This window comes from Eutrigla gurnardus (assembly GCF_963514095.1).
Source record: "Eutrigla gurnardus genome assembly, chromosome: 22".
Classification (NCBI taxonomy): Eukaryota; Metazoa; Chordata; class Actinopteri; order Perciformes; family Triglidae; genus Eutrigla; species Eutrigla gurnardus.
The window spans coordinates 13342461-13359906 of record NC_139933.1 but is presented as its reverse complement, the minus strand read 5'-3'; the positions used below and the strand labels follow the sequence as shown (position 1 = coordinate 13359906).

The 17446-nt window shown below is 41.9% G+C and overlaps 1 protein-coding gene across 4 annotated transcripts in view; it reads left to right on the top strand.

Moving 5' to 3' along the window:
* The window catches only part of stxbp4 (syntaxin binding protein 4), a 42414-nt gene that overhangs the window by 21664 nt on the left and 3304 nt on the right, over positions 1-17446 (top strand). For 3 of the 4 annotated variants that reach the window (XM_084040361.1, XM_084040360.1, XM_084040362.1), the window contains exons 17-20: positions 7280-7459; positions 8050-8166; positions 8846-8895; positions 11698-11834. In XM_084040361.1, coding sequence (XP_083896487.1) covers positions 7280-7459; positions 8050-8166; positions 8846-8895; positions 11698-11834 — 484 coding nt within the window. Of the gene's footprint in view, positions 1-7279; positions 7460-8049; positions 8167-8845; positions 8896-11697; positions 11835-11962; positions 14333-17446 lie in introns of those variants that run through there. The other variant, XM_084040363.1, reaches the window with a different exon arrangement.

Below are 17446 nucleotides of genomic sequence, written 5' to 3'. Positions count from 1 at the left end.
ACAGTTTTAGTATATTAAGAGATAGTGTGTAGGAATTACTCCCATCTAGAAGTGAAATTGTATATTGCATTTGATTTCTTTCAGGTGATAAGGTTTCAAACAAACATGTGTGAGCATGTATAAGTAATTACTCCTCAAGCAAGATAGTGATTTATGTTGCCAAGTTTTTAATTGGTTTATTTTTGGTAGCCTTCCATTACTATGTCGTAGCCTATAGAATCAGCTAACAACTAGACACACAACAAACACAAACGGATGTTACTAAAGTGCCCGTGCCTGCGCGCACCCTGTGCGTCCGGAAGCGCCTCTTGCTGGTGTGATCTCCTTTCATTCATGCTGGCTCTGATGAAATCTCATTTAGGCGTCATGTCCCTCCTCTGCAGTCATAGGGCCCAAGTTTTGTGGCGCAGCGCAGGGCGGCGCAGGGTGGCGGAGCCGGCGTAATGCAAGTTTCGACCCGGGCAAGACGGGAGGTGTGCCTGCGCGAGCCTGCGCAGTGCACGAAACTTGCAAAGTCCAGGCGGACACACCCCGTCGGCGTGGCGCAGGTGCGCTGAGAGCTGACTGTGCCTGGTCTACGAAACTAGGGCCCATAGTCTTAAAAATGGCGAAATGACATGGAAACCTCTTGAGGACTTACCAGTCCAATGTAAATAAAAATAGGAAATGATTTGCTTACGAGGATTAATCAGATTATTGGTAGAGGTAATTATACACTTCTGGACCTATTTATGAATGAAGATATTGATTTTGCTAAAAATGGCTTAAAATGTTACATACTGTCCCTTTAAACACAGTAATACAGTTGTATTAGTTTCAGAAAAACCTTTGTGCATTAAATGTTTTTTTGTCCTTTAATTTCTGTTGAACCACAATTGGCCTACTTAAATAAAATTGTACCAAAACATCTGAGATCTCAGGAAAAAAATAATAATAATAAAAGGGGAAAAAAATGAGTGCACTCAGAAAGTCCGACCCTTTTCCCCAAATGAGCGGTTCACACAGCACATAAAAAACATAAACACTGTTATCACATGTTACACCTTTTTAACAATATCCAGACTGGTTTTGATAAGAGTTCAAGGCTAAGCTTCACGTGTTAGCAGCGTGTAACACATTGCTATTATAGTTGCTAATGCATCGTGTTGAGTTGCGGCTGTAACTCACCGGGATATCAATTAAGAGTATTTAAAGGTCCCATATTATGAAAAACATGTTTCCTCTGCTCTCTACACCTTATTTTTTTCATTTTGAATGACACTGTGCCGGCTACGGTTCGTGTTAGCTTGTATGTGTGTGCTAACCACTTCACATTGGAGTGCTTCAGTAAGGACAGTCAGTAGAAAGCTGGCTTTGCCTCGACATTGACCCTCGTAAAAGGATCTGTCCCAACCATACGGGACCCAGCAACTTCACCTGAGACACATAGGCGAGCCATAGAGATACATCCACCGTGAACACTAGCGCATGCTACCGCTAGCATAAGCGGCATCGTCTCTGTCTCTCTCCAAGTAGGCGATGACAGACGGAGCTCATTAGCATTTAAAGGTGCAGACACAGAAGCAGCCTGTTCTCAGCAGAGCTCATTTGAGCAACTTTTAGACAGCTGAAATTTAGGACCACGGATGGGTTTGGGGCAATGCATATCGAATACAGTGTTGTCTGACAGCTGTGTGGAATTTATGAAAATCAGTGTAATAGGGGATCTTTAAGGAGTTTAACGCAGTTCTACACAACATGACCAGCAAAAACACACACACTCACACACACAGCCTGTTTTCTTGTAACAGCAATTTTCAGAATTGTAAAATAACATGACAGATGGACTGTTCTCACTCGGTGTGTGTGTGTGTGTATGTGTGTCTGTATGTGTGTGTGTGTGTGTGTGTGTGTGTGTGCGGCCAGACACACACTGATAGGATTCATTCAAACCTCCTCCAGAGCTGCACACAGAACGTAACCGTTAACACTTATACGCGGACATAACTGGTCATTTGGAGGTGGAAACGACTTAATCACAGTATGTTGAGGCCTGAACAACACATTCCCTCCACATGCGATCGTTGAACACGTCCCTCCATCACCGTGAACGTTAATAACGGCCTCCGGTCTTCTGGTTCGATCCTCTCGCTGTGAGGCGACAGTGCTACCCACTACACCACCGTGCAGCCCTATGTCACAATTGATAAGTATATATATAGGGCTGTCAGCGTTAACGCGTTAATCGCGATTAGATTTATGCAGTCCATAACGCGTTTATTTTTTTTAATCGCATTTTAATTTCGCAAGCCTTTTTGTCCCTTCTATTCACCCGTAGACGGCACCTCTAGCTGTAGCAGTGTCATGCTCAGGTCATGCTTTGAAGTGGCCTCCTGCAGTAAACTTACCGCGGTGATGGAAAGAAAGAGTGCTACTGGACTTTTGAACGGCTTGTTTAACTTTAAAAAACTTCCAGACGGTTCAGTTGACAAGTCAAAAGTAAAATGCAACCTGTGTCAAACGGAGTTTAACTACCACCGGAGTACGTCGAGTTTGAGTTACCACCTCCATGCTAAACACCCAGGTGCAACCGGCGTAGCCCAGCCAAGCGAGCCTCGGCTCCACCAAAGTACCATTTTGGAGTGTGGGAGTCGCCGCAGACCCTTGGATGAAAGTACGTCGAAGAAGTTAACCAAAGCAATCGCGAAATGGGTGGCAATTGACTGCAGACCAGTCAACATCGTAGAAGACTCAGGTCTAAGGGATGTTATCAGGTTGACATGTTCTGACCCGGCGTATACCTTACCGTCCCGGGGAACAATTGTTACACGCATACAGGAGCTTTATGAAACTGAGAAAGAAGCTAAAATGGGCCTCCTGCAAAATGCAAATGCTGTGGCATTAACTGGGGATCATTGGACGTCAGTCAATCACTTGATTGCTGTTATTTCAAGTTAGGATTAGTATGAATGTTTTGCTAATGGTGCTATTTTTATTTATTTTTGAAGTAGCATATATATTGAATGTCTCAAAGTAAGCACTACGTTACTTTATTCCTCTTAATACTTGGATGTTGTTTCCTACCTCTAAGTCATGGTTTCATGACCACACTGTTGTAGCATTTGGTTTAAGATGTATTTTTGAAGTAGACAAGTGGGTCTATATAGCTCTTTTTCTAATTTGAAAACTGTATTTGACATTGACATTGTATAAGTTGGTCTACATGGCACTTTTTTGAAAGAAAATACAAAAGGTCAAAAAGGAAATTCTTTCTTTGTGTTCATTTGATTCCCAATTATGACACTCTGGTAAGAAATGCTTTACATTATGGGCTTAAAATTGCCTTGAAATGTAAAATAACAGAATTTTAAACATGCAATTCAAAATGTGATTAATCGCGATTAACTATGGAAATTCTGCGATTAATCTCGATTAAAAAAATGTATCGTTTGACAGCCCTAATATATATATATATATATATATATATATATATATATCATCTAACCCTAACCCTATATATTCAACATTAGTAGTCACTTTATTTATATAGCACACTTAAAATGTAAAAACTTAAAACTGGCAATAGTAGGGCTGGACCTGATCTGAAGTTGGAGGTTTTTCCAGAGCCTGAGGGCAATGACAGAGAACGCTCTGTCACTATTTGTCTTTAGGTGTGTGTAGGGAATGGAAAGGAGGTGTTGAGATGATGACCTGAGTGGCCTAGATGTGGAGTAGGGAGTCAGCAGATTGGGTAAGATAAGATGGTGTACCATGTAGGGCTTTAAAAACAAAAAGTAACATTTTAAAATCAATTCTAAATTTAACGGGTAGCCAGTGAAGATGAGCAAGGATTGGGGTGATGTGTTCTCTTTTTTTGGTCCCTATTAAAAGTTGTGAAGCTGCATTTTGCACCAGCTGTAATCTGTTCATGCTGGATTGTGTTAAAACTGAGTATAGAGAATTACAATAGTCTAGCCTAGAGGTGATAAAAGCATGGATGACTGTCTCTTGATTGCTGTGTGATTTAACTGATTTCACCTTGGTGACATTTCTCAGATGATAAAAACTCCCACTCACAACACTGCTGAGCTGTTTGTTAAAATGATGAGAGATGTCAAGCCAAATCCCCAATGTTTTTTACAACTTGAAGTAGGTTGGCAGCCAGAGGGCCAAGTGCTTTGCCAATTCCCGAAATGGCATTTGTGCTCCAAACAGGATAACTTCTTTTTTTGCTGTCATTTAATTTCAAAAAGTTTTAAGCCATCCAAGATTTGATTTCAGCCAATCAGTCAAACAGTTTATCCATTGTGGAAATGCTGTTGGGTGAAATGGGGAGGTACAGTTGTGTGTCATCTGCAACAGTGGTAATGAATGTTGTGTTTCTCTAAAATTGAGCTCGGGGGAAGCATATACAATAAAAATAAAAGAGGGCCTTAGATGGAACCTTGTAAGACACCACACTTGATGGTAGTAGATGAGGAGGAGCAATTTCCCAGCTGAAATGAAAAGGTTGTATCTGACAGATAGCCCTGCAGGCCTACTATATCCCTAAGGCATTGTAAAAAGGATGCTGTGGTTGATCGTGTCGAACGCTGCACTGAGGTCAAACTATGCTATGTTCAGATAGATGAAGAGTTGTAAAGAGACAACCTTTCCAGGATTTTAGAGACAAATGGTCATTTGGAGATAGGCCTAGAGTTTTATGATCAATTGGATCAAGGCTGGGCTTCCTAAGAAGGTGTTGTACAATGGCATGCTTGAAAGAGGAGGGGACAGTGCCATTTGACAAGAAGCAATTTACCATGGCTAATATCACGGAGCTGATTGCAAGAAAAACATCTTTAAAATGCATGAGGGAATGATATCTGGGGGACAGCATGTTGCCTTCATTTATGCCATCACTTCAAACAGCTGGAAGTGAAATACTGGAGATGGCTATCTGAAGGAAATTGCATCTCCGGGAGAGCAGATACTGGAGGAGAGATGTTAGCTCTGATCAAATCTTTTCGATTAAAAAATGTAAAAACTTCTCACACAGTTCTGTTGAGGGGACAAGGGACACAGTGGAGACAAAACTTTTGGACTACGGACATTACTGTTGATGATATGTGAGTTATATTCAGCCTTTGCCAGCTTGACGGCTTGCTGGTAATGCTATAGCTGGTCAAATAAAATTTCATACGTGACTTGGTGTTTTGGGCCCTGCGATGGACTGGCGACCTGTCCAGGGTGTACCCTGCCTTGGCCCAATGACAGCTGGGATCGGCTCCAGCCCCCCGCGACCCTGAATACAGGATAAGCGGTAGACAATGGATGGATGGACTTGATGTTTTGCTTTTTTCCACCTGTGCTCAATTTTCCTACACTTGAACCGGAGCGCACGAGTGGTCTCATTTAGCCAGGGAGAGACTGGGATTGTCTTAGGTCTCTGAGGTTTAAGAGGGGCTACCTTATTAAGGGTGTCAGAGCAAGAGGATTTCAGAAGGGTGGCTAGTTCCTCAGTGTCGGAGCAAGTAAGGATGCTATCAGAGAGGCGGGATAGTTGGGTAAATCAGAAAAGCAGGAGGCTGTGGTAGTGTTCATAGAACGTACCAGGTAGTGGGGCAGGGGAGGGGTTGGAGTGGGACAAGACCATGAGGATTCACCTACAATAGTCTGACACAACATCAACAGTAGCAGTTACCAAAACAGGGAAACCAGATGACAAAACAAGATCTAAGGTGTGACCCCATTTGGTGAGTTTGGCCAGTTACAGACTGTATTAAATTAAAATATTCTGTGAGGTTTAAGAACTCATTCACCAATGACAAATGTGAATATTAAAATCTCCCAAAATCAATAGTTTATCAGATTTAGGACAAAAGTTCAGAGAAATCTTGCATAAAACCACTGGAGGCTTAAGGAGGCCTATAGATCAGTGCATATAAAATAGGGGAATTGTATTGTGATATCGTATTCTGACATTTGTATCGTGATAATATCGTATTGCAACATAAGAATCGTGATAACATCGTATTGTGACATTAGTATCATGATAATATCGTATTGTGACATTAGTATCGTGATAATATCGTATTGTGACATAAGTATTATGATAACATCGTATTGTGACATTAGTATCATGATAATATTGTGACACAAGTATCGTTATAATACCATATTGTGACATTAGCATTGTGATAATATTGTATTGTGACAATAGTATCGGATAATATCGTGATATATCGTGAATATTCTGAGGTTTTGTGATAATATCGGATTGTGACCTAATTATTGTGATAATTGTCATGTTTAAACAGGAAATAGACAAAGCAGGACATTGAAAGTGGATGGACATGGGTTTTGAAGTGTCAGGACTAATAGATCTGAGTCAGTATTTATTTATGAAGCCTGGTGGTCTCTTACTACCACTGAGGATCTCTTTGCTTTCTGCTGAGAGCCGCCATGTAGGTTTCAGTGCTGCAGGCTTAGAGTTACTGATTGTCAGGTTGCCAACAGTACTGGGAGTGGTTACTTCCAATAAAAAAGGGGTCACTGTGTCTTAAGGGTTGCAGGTGTCTGTTTCTGTTATGTAACCTCGGCTCTGAGGACTGGTTTCCTTCTCGGCCTCGCACACAAACCAGATAGACCGAGTCACTCGTTTGAGTCTCTTGTTTCATTTTCAATTTGAAGACAAAACCACTAAAAAACAACTTATAACATTCTCTCAATCATCAATCTGACCACTACAAGTGTCTGTATCTGTATCTGCAGAGATACAGATATAGAGGTCCTGCTGGCCTCAAACACGGTTTATTATGTTCATGTATTTTCTGGGCATCAACCCCATAGTGGGCTGGAAAGTGATGTCACAACTCACCAGGAAGAGAGAGGATGCAGGCTAGTTAGCCAGCTAGGTAGCTAGGTTTCTTGTCCTTCTCCAGTGAGGTGGAGGGACTCAGCTCTGCTGCCAACATTAATTAATTTTCGTTCATTTCAATGGTATCATTGTTAATGTTTTTTGTATAGAGATCGTATTGTTATCAAAATGTCGTAATTAGTCTGAGTGATACTAAACTGAATTTACAGGCCGAAATTACATAAAATGTTATGATTTTTGATACAATTTACTGCTCTGTTTTGTATCACCTTAAAAAGAAGGAGCTGTTGTCGTAGTGATTAATAGATCTTAAACATGTGGAATTATGAGCTGTTTCTCAGGAGGAAAGTAGCAAAATCACAGTTCTAACTGAGTATAATCTGAGAGAATTCTGTACACTCATTAGCACTGATGATGACTCACTTCTCAACTTCTTGGCAGGAAGTGAAGCTCGGCGCAGAGGAAAGTCGGGCTCTGAGGACTCGGATCCAGCTGGCCGAGGCGGCTCAGAAGCAGGCAAGGGGGATGGAGATGGACTATGAGGAGGTGATCCACCTGCTGGAGGCTGAGATTGCCGAGCTGAAGACTCAGAGGGCGGAGCCGCCGGCGCCGACCAATAAGGTGACTGACGAGACCGAAGCCTGACTGAACACAGCATCACACATCACTTCCGTCAGCATTCACATTAGTTTTCTGCAGGAAGAACATATTTGTTTGTTTGTAAGATGAGATCCGTGCAGCTTCCCTCTCTGACTCCGTCCAGGTTTTATTTTCTTCCTCCATCAACATCATCATCATCAGCAGCAGCAGTGAACGTTGGTCAGCGTTTCCACTTCCTCAATTGCAGAGCTGCTTCGTCTCCGATGGGTTATTTTGATAGAAATCTGACTAGCAACCTGTAGGTCAGCACCAGCAACCTGCAGATCAGCACCAACAACCTGCAGGTCAGCACTAGCTGTGAAAACAAAGTGCTGATTCCTTGCAAAGAAACCGTCTGACGGTCCCAATGAACAGCAGGAGTCCTCCACCTCCTCCAGCTCTGCTTCTGTGACATTTACAACTTGTCAACTGATGTTCATTATCAATTCATTGCTTTGAAAATGTCTGAAAAGAGTAAAAATCTTCAACTTCCCGCAGTCCAAAAGTCTCATCCAACCAACAACAAGACTTCCACATGTTCAGTCACGAATGATTCGATTTTTGTGCTGCAGGACGAGACGGCCGAGCTGAAGAAGCGACTCGCCGTCCTCGAGTGTCAGCTACGGAAGAGCGAAGCGGCCAAAAAGGGTTTCGAGATGTCGACGGGAAAACTGCTGAGCTTTGTGGAGGTAAAGAGTCAAACAGCTAACTTATCTAGCACTATTATATTTCACTAATAATTATATTTTTCACAAGTAATATGTTTAAAATATGTGAAAAATATTTTCAAAATGATTTCATACATTGTAAAAATACATGAATGAGCCTCAATGAGCCTTGTTTAGAGCACCAAATATGGATTCATCCACTGCTGAAAATAGTCCCCAACAAAGTCACTATTTCTTCTGTTTGATAAAAACCACAGCAACGTATTTATGATATGAGGCTATTTATTTATGTTTATGAAGATTCATGTCTTCAGTAGGAACCAATGAGCGACAGACAGGAAGCCAGGTGGGATTTAAAGACGGACCAACTTCATTTGTTAACAATAAGAAAAATCCAAAATATCACACAAATTAGGAGCCAATGAAACGACACCAAGTTGAGATTCAACCCGTTTCTACATCGACTTGAAGGATCAACTGGAATATTAGAGCTTCATGTGTTTCTAGATTATAAAAACAATAGCGATTTAGACTTTAAATGTCCATTTTACCGTCAGTGGAAGAGATATTTGATTTGACAAAGACTATGGATTCCTGTAGGATTATAGTTGTTGTAATAATAATAATAATAATAATAATAATAATAATAATAATAATAATAATAAAAATGATGAGTCAAATTGTATTTGTTTGTCTGCAGAACGTTCAAGAGTTCCTGATCGAGAGTCAGGGACCCACAAAGAGCTTCAGGTACAGTGTTTGTGTGTGTGTGTGTGTGTGTGTGTGTGTGTGTGTGTGTGTGTGTGTGTGTGTGTGTGTGTGTGTGTGTGTGCCTGTGTGTGTGTGTGTGTGTGTGCCTGTGTGCGTGTGTGTGTGTGTGTGTGTGTGTGTGTGTGTGTGTGTGTGTGTGTGTGTGTGTGTGTGTGTGTGTGTCTGACCCTGACACCACTGTGGGAGTCACATAATGAGAGGTCCTGCAGAGACCAGAACCCATTAGCCCAGTTTAGACCCTCACACATCTCACACATACACACAGAAACACAGAAACACACACGCGTCCAGGTAGGACAACAGTCAGCTGTTAATGGCCACCTGCAGAGAGCAGCAGTGTTATGAAACGTCTCACTTGAGGTCACCGAACACAACATGGAAGAAGAAGGTGATGAAGAAGAAGATGAAGGTGAAGAAATAGTAGAAGAAGACAAGGAGGAAGAAATGGGAGAAGAAGAAGACCACAAAGAAGAAGAAGAAGACGAAGGTGAAGATGAAGAAACGAAGTAGGAGATGAGAAATGGGAGAAGACTACAACGATAAAAACGACAATGAAGAAAAAGATGATGAAGCACTCACTTCCTTATAAGATGTATTTCTTTTGTCATTTCATTATTTCCTTCCTTCCTTCCTTCCTTCATCCTTCTTTCTCTGTCATTTCATTCTAGATCATAAAACCTCATGATATGATTTGTTTCCGTCTTCTTCGTTGGTGATATTTTTCATCCCCCATATATAAACTGAGTCTGAGATCTCAGATCTGGCTGCCGTATTGGTTTCGATCCGGCTCTTAGTGAACCATAACATGGACTTATGAGCAGCTCTGCCGGGTTGTGTAAGTCTCAGTAAACCAGGTCTGTGGGTCAAGTTACCCACCAGGATGTTACACGTCCTCTTGTTTCCGTCCAGGTCAGTGGGACACCACCACATCTTTCATAACGGACCCCCGGTTGGGCTTTTCTTTTCCTCCACCTGTCCATCTGTCTCCGTCCATCGTCTTGTAAGACCAGATGTAGGGGGTCCTGCGGTCCAGTTGGTGGAAGACTGGGGACACGTCGACGCCCAGTTAACGACATTAAAGGAGTCATAACCTGGTTTTATACCTATCCAGCCCCCCTTGGATCGCTTTGGATCAATTCGTAAAACTTATTAGAAAAAAAAAAAAAAAATTTAATCAAACATTGAGCTTGTTCTGACCCTTTTTCGTACCGCGATTTTATCACGCGAGATTACGCGCGAGGTTTTGACTGGTCCGGATGTGCATTGTATAATATGTAATGAGGCGCGCGTTGATTCGCCGCAGGAAGGACAGAGCCGGGGGGGCTTGCCTGCATGCAGACTCCAAAACATAAACAGCCCCCTGTCATGGCGCACACACTAAATGACGAACCTTACGGAATTCAGGCATTTATGTACGAACCAGAGTCGGAACCCGAACCGGAGAGTGAAGAGCCAGAGACGGTTGAAGAGACACGTTTACAGCAGGACGTCAGGTAGCGGACGGGGGGGGGTTGGGTGGTGAAAGAGGGGTGGGCTTATGCAAGTAGCCTCCACGGTGACGTCACCGTAGGCGCAGAATCAAAATCTCGTGCTTTAGGAATGCACACCCTTGTCTGCTATTCCTGTTCGGAAAAAGAGCAGAAGCGAAAAAACAGCGCCACTTTCAAACTCCAGCCTTTCAGGCAAGTTTCAACTGAGGTCAAACACAGATATGCATGTTTTAACAAGAGAAATTGCGATTTCCTGGTGATGACTCCTTTAAATATCTCTCGTTAGAGCCAGTCTGACTCCAGCGCTGCAATAAAGAAAAACTGCACTCATTATCTCCAAAGATCAGCTTTAAGAGCCGGTGTAACGCTGCTTTAATGGTCCCACGGGGTCGCACCTTTAACCTGCTGATTCAGTGAGTGTGTGAAATTCACAATATAGTTTAGTTGTGTGTATATACAGTATACATATATAGTATAAGGAACATCGTCTCCTTGTTGGAGATATTTGTTTGGTTTCTGACAGCAAATTCAATCTCATCATTATTAATAGAAATTCAAGACACTTTATTTTGGTGCAAAAACAACTCTGGAGTAAATTGTCACATATTACTTTAATTATGTAATAATACTATACAATACTTTATATTAATGAATCCAACTTTTCAGAGATGATGCAACAACACATCTCCTCTCCATCTGAAAACAAGCTGTTCCATGTTAAAAATTAGCTATTTACTTGACTTCTTTCTGTTTGCTGTTTGTTTAGAGGTGGAGAAACAAGTAGCACGTGAATGTTTTGTAAAGTATTTGTTTCAATATAATTGTATAAAAGGTCAGAAGGAGGCATCAGAAGAATGGAAGAACAATGTGTTATGGAGGGAGCTCAGTGTTTACGTGTGAACAGACTAACAGCTGCTGTCATGGCGATGTGGTCGCCGCAGCAGCCGAAGGACGTGTTTTTAGCTCCATCAGTGAAGGAGCGGAGGTGTGAGTTTACCGACGAGTGGCAGCGTGAGCTTTATTTAAAGCTTCTAGTCACCACTGCAGTGATAGGACATGAGCATCAAGTCTCTGTGTTCATGGCAGCTCAGCAAGCAACCAGGCCAAATCTTTCAAGGTTGTCTTTCAGTCTATCACTGTTGTCTTTCAGTCTTTCACTGTTGTCTTTCACGGTTGTCTTTCAGTCTTTCACTGTTGTCTTTCACGGTTGTCTTTCAGTCTTTCACCATTGTCTTTCAGACTTTCACCGTTGTCTTTCATGCTTGTCTTTTATGCTTGTCTTGTGTTGCAGCTCTGGGGACGTGAAAGTCGGCGTCTCGTCACAAGGCCTGCCTCCGCGCTACAAGAAGAGTCCCTGGACGGCATCCACGCTTGCCCAGGAGGCGAAGGAGCTCACTAGGACTGTCAGAGCCCTCCTGGAGGTGGACTGTAAGTGATCTCTGCCGGCCTCCACGCAGGCTGGTCTGCATGTCCCCGTCCTCTCAGTCTCTGTGCTGCCCTGCATGCGACTCCCGTCGGATGAAGCTGACACCAACCTGCTGTCCTCCCCGTTGCAGTGCTGACCTTCTAGAGGACCGGTCTGCAGGACTGGTCTGAAGGACTCGTCTGCAGGACGCCAAGCCGCCGACCGTGAACCCAAACTCCCTCCTCCCTGAACTCCTCGTCTCCTCACCTCCTGCTAGCCATGGACGCCTGTCTTACTGAAACGCATTCATCAAACTCTAAGCAGCGGTTTGATTCCAGTGTTTTAAACTGAGTGACATTAAAAGCAATGCAAGCAAGTTGTAAAATTAGCTTTTAGCATGAAAAATCTTTTAATTACTCAAACATTCTCATTTCTGAAACGTGACTTAAAGGATCTGTTGAGTCATCAGGTTACAACACTGGAAGGAGACCGCAGGACCGATGACGTACTACATTAACGTTTTAACTTTTGCCTGTTGGTCACGTTGTAAATTATCTGTCAGTAACGACACCAAAGCTTATTGTTATTGTTATTGCTAACGAGATGACTAGCTAGCTCACAGAGCCATTCTGCTTTGAATTTCACCAACTCGCCCTGCGAGTAATAACCTATTTTGCAAAGTCGTGGATAAAACCTGCCGTTCCCTGAATGATCGTGGGCCAAACTTTCTGTACATTTGTGAACATTATCTGACGTTTGTTTTCATAGATCACAGCTTTCACTCGGGAAACTGAAAACGCCTCTCTGAAGCACTCTCTGAAGTTTAGTTCATATGCAACTTATAAATGAGCCACCTGGATTTTTTTCACAAACGTCCTGAAAAATAATCTCAACTGTCCTGAAGTCAAAGTAAACTATCGGAAATACTAAATATTATCCTTTTGTTATATATTTTGCTATAGTATTTTTTGCATAGAATTTTTGTATTTCAATTTAAATAATTGTTTTGATTCAAAACTAAATCTTGGCATTAGCAGTTTTAATAATGTATATAAGCTGCTTCATATTGACAAGGTAAACAGGTCATAATTCCGTCTCTTATATTTATTTTTATATTCCTTCCTTTGAACGGCTATATTTATTACATTTTCTCCCCAAAAATTTAAATTAATCAAATTACATTCAAAATCATCCTGATGGCGTTTAATTGAGCTGCAACTGGTTCTTTAAAGTGAAGCCAAAGTTGAAGTGCCTTAAAGCTGCATCCTCCCTACTGGCCAGTAAACATTGTAAACATGACTTTATGGTCTCAATCTCTATTTTCAAGTCTTCTTCAATCCAGCATGATGTTCATATAGTCAATTATGGTCCATTTAGAGTTAAACAGACCAGAAAGCAGGGGATGCTTTAGGGGCGGGGCTACCTGGTGATTGACAGGTCGCTACTACTCTACCAATGTAGTTAGCTAAAATGATGACTTTAATGCTGTAAGCTTAAAAGCTGTAAAGTTGACCTTGAATTATGAAGCTAACTTTATTTTTGAAAACCGTAGTCCACAAACCACGTTACCATGACTACGTCCACTTCTTCTACGATTGTAATTTACCTTTGCTCAGTACCTATTTTTTACCAAAATCTTAAACGCACAATAAGGTAACTGAATGGAAAGTAAAGTATATCCATCATGCGTGTAAATATTACAGGTAAAAAAATCTGAAATATCAGAAGTATGAAAATGGTTTCAATCGGCAGCTGATAAATCGGTGCATTATCAGCCGAGCTACCTAAAGCTGTGTTAGCATTCATCGCAATCCCAAAGATGTCGCCAAAACACTAATCGGATTGTGGGAAATGTGAGCGATGGACAAAAGTCTCAAAGCGTTGGTGTAGTCCTTTAGATGTACTCAACCTGTCTGTTAACCGACAACAATATCTTCACTTAGCAAGCAATATACAATGTTAGCGTCACATCATGTGGTCGCCATGTAGCGACTTCACACATGTAGAAAATAATTTACTCTAGTAATCTGTCTGTCTGTCTATCTGTCTGTCTATCTGTCTCACTGCTCTGTCATCTACTCGATGTTTAGCTTCGTGTTTGAGCGGCTGAACGCTCGTGTTTCTGCATTAGATTAGCAAACACTAGAAGCATCATCGACAAAATACAAGGAGGAAACCCAGAAAAACCTCCGAACACGGAGTCAGCAAGGATGAAGGAGCCGCAACATTCATGTTGGAAGGCGGCCGTCATGGTCTGAAGCCAGCAATGATTCAAGGACCGCTCCAGCCTGATCAGACGCTTTAGACGCTTTCATCATGTTTGGAGTTATTTGCTGTTTGTCCTTCATTCTTTTTCTGAGTAAATATTCTGAAACATCCACATTTCGCGAGTTCTTCTTTGAAAAGAGGAGCAGCATTTTCAAGCTTAGTTTCAGATTATAGCATCTATAATATCTAAATTAAAGTCTTTATTATCACTGGCTTGTTACTGATGTCATAGAATAAAAATGACTATGTAGTTATTTTAAGTCCAAAGTTCTTATCCAGGTTGTACTTAGCTTGTGTCACATCTGGTTGGAAGAAACAAACAAAAAAAACTAAAAATAATATCAATGGAAAGTTAATTAGGATATTGTTTAATGGTGGATACATTAAATAAACTCCTCATGTGACTGTAACGTTGAGATCTGGTCACGTAGTAGCCTATTAAATACTAAGGAAGTCTACTGATGGTGGGAGGGCCCAATGATACAGGACTTTGACTACCAAATCCTGTTGAACACCGCAAGTCCCAAAATGATGACGTATTTGTGATATTTCCCCCTAAAGGAAGTATGAAGCCTCTACAGAGCCAGCACATAGCTGAGGGGTCTTGGTAGGTGGTTCAGAAGGATAAAACCTTAAAATCTCAACAGCCATTGACGAAACTACTACTACAACTAAATGCTTAGCATACTAGATGGCTAGCTAACTATATATCTAGCTAAATGGATACTTAGCTTTGTTGCTAACTTGATACCTGCTATCTAGCTTACTAGATACCTAGCTACCAGATACCTGACTAACATAGCTAGATAACTGGATGCCTAGCTAAATAGCTAACTAGCTACCTAGTTTTGTTGGTGCCTGCTGAGATTTTAAGGTTGTATTGAAAAACATAGTGTGTCCTGTTCCAGCATCAGTGTAGTTTCCTCCAGTGTGATCAGAGTGAGGATGTTTAATGGTGGTTGCTACTGGAAACCAACCAAAGTGGCCCACGACACATGAACACATGGCCGCCGCGCTGACCGTCCTGCTACGTTGATGTATACGTATGACCTTTCTGTATATCGTCTGGATGGTGTCTTCGTCAGACAGGATGTGGGTCTTTGACACAGTCACCTATTTCCCTCTATCAGTGGAAGGACGCGGGTGCCATGACATAATTAACAGCTGTGATTCAGGATCACAGCAGAGACGTCGTCCATCACTCACAATGTCCTGTTAGAGGTAATGAAGACGGCAGGAACAAAGCCAGGGACTGGGAAACTGGGTCAGTCTGATCCAGGTCTCTGTGTGTGTGTGTGTGTGTGTGTGTGTGTGTGTGTGTGTGTGTGTGTGTGTGCGTGCGTGCGTGCGTGTGTGTGTGTGTTACAACCACCTATAAGTCCTTTTTATCACAGCCCCCGTTGCCATGGATACATGCCCTTCTTTTGAAGCTTGTCACTGCAGGAACCTTTGTCTTCTTCATTCACTAGCGGTTAATATGATCAACAGTACATCTACATACACACACACACACACACACACACATCTACACACACACACACACACGTTGCCAGACAGATTCATAAACAATCATCACACCGACCGCTTTCAGAGACGTCCGACTCGTATCACTCGTCGTCGTTTTTGTGAGCGGCAGTTCAGTTTGTTGCCATGACGACTGTGTCTCCTATGAACCTACATTCATATGCGACTGCTTTGCCTTCTTACCAGATACGTTATAATTTGTCGGCCGTCTCCACCTGATTAATGTTACATGATAAAAAAAAGCTCTGAAGTCTTCTGTTTATTCTCACAGCGTTTAGACATAAATGGATAAAAGCTACAGATTGTTATAAGTATTTAGGCTACTTAGAGCTTCAACCGAAACCATGAACGTAGAGTTGGTTGACAGCCGGTGCCTTGATGACATCATATATCTGATGAGAGAGACAGACTTCGAACAATGAGAAAGCAGCTCCGCGAGTTTCAAAACGAGGATAAACGGATGATGACTGTGTGTCTTTTTGTGTCTGTTACCATGACAACGGCACCAGTATGAACTAGTGATGCTGGACTACAGGGTCTTTCTGTAAAAGTTTTTCACAAAAATGTCCAACTCTGCCTCCTCTATACAAATAAACTACACTCTCAATAGTGTTACCATGGAAACTTATTATTTTATTCTTTTTGAACATTTTGAACCATTTTGTTATTAATTAACAAAAACATTGTTCTGTTTAGGGAACAAAAGTACCTGATTAATTAAAAAAATGAAAACATTTCAAATATAGTATAAAAATCTCAGCAAATTCAACACATTCATTTTTTTAAAGTTATATTTGTGGTCTTTTATTGCGGGAGGACAGCATGAGAGTTAAAGGGGCGAGAGAGAGGGACGGCATGCTTTAAAGGTCCCATATTATGAAAAACATGTTTTCTCTGGTCTTTACACCTATAAACTGGTCCTCCCTGAGCCTGTCAACTCCCAGAATGAGGAAAACAAGCGACTCCTACATGGTCTCTGCAGCCCACCCACTGGTACAACGGTGCTCCTACGGGCTGTTCAGATTCATTTCCCGTTGTTACGTAAAGGGAGTAATTTGTATAGGCCGAACTCCAGCTCCGGTTGTGGCGCTGGGTGATCCGGCTGGTGCTCCCTCAATAAATAACTAGCTTCTCTAGAGCTGACCAGAAACTACAACAAAAAAATCACTCTTATAGAGAAGAGCGAGAAATCCAGATCATACAAACTCATGGGATTCTTGGCGTGGGCTGTGGATGAAACAAATGCTGGAGGTACATAGACAAATGATATACTCGGGCAAAGGACAAAGGGAGACGCGGACTATAAGACACATCAGGATAATGGGCAACAAGTGAAAACAATAAGGGATCAGGGGAGACGTAAGACCGGAAAAATATGAGGAAGGGCAAGTGAGAGGAGTTACTTTTCAAACAGGAAATTCACAAGACAAAAACCCATGACAAGACACCCCTCGCCATGGCGTGACACAGGAGAGCTCAGCAGAGCTCATTTGATCAACCTTTAGACAGCTGAAATTCAGGACCACGGATGGGTTTGGGGCAATGCATATCGAATACAGTGTTGTTGGACCTCTGACAGCTGTGTGAAATTGAGGAAAAACAGTATAATATGGGACCTTTAAAAGAGGGCTGCAGGGCAGATTTAAACCTGACCACTGCAGGGAGCCTCAGTACATGGGGCAGTAACTCTACCACTGAGCTATCAGCACACTCATAACATTCATTATCATCAGATCTAGTAGTGCTCTTATGATGGGGCAGTCATATTACACAACTATTAAGTTACGCATTTGCACAGTCGGCAAGTTTTTGCAACTGGAGCAGATGTTAGTCACACTATTTT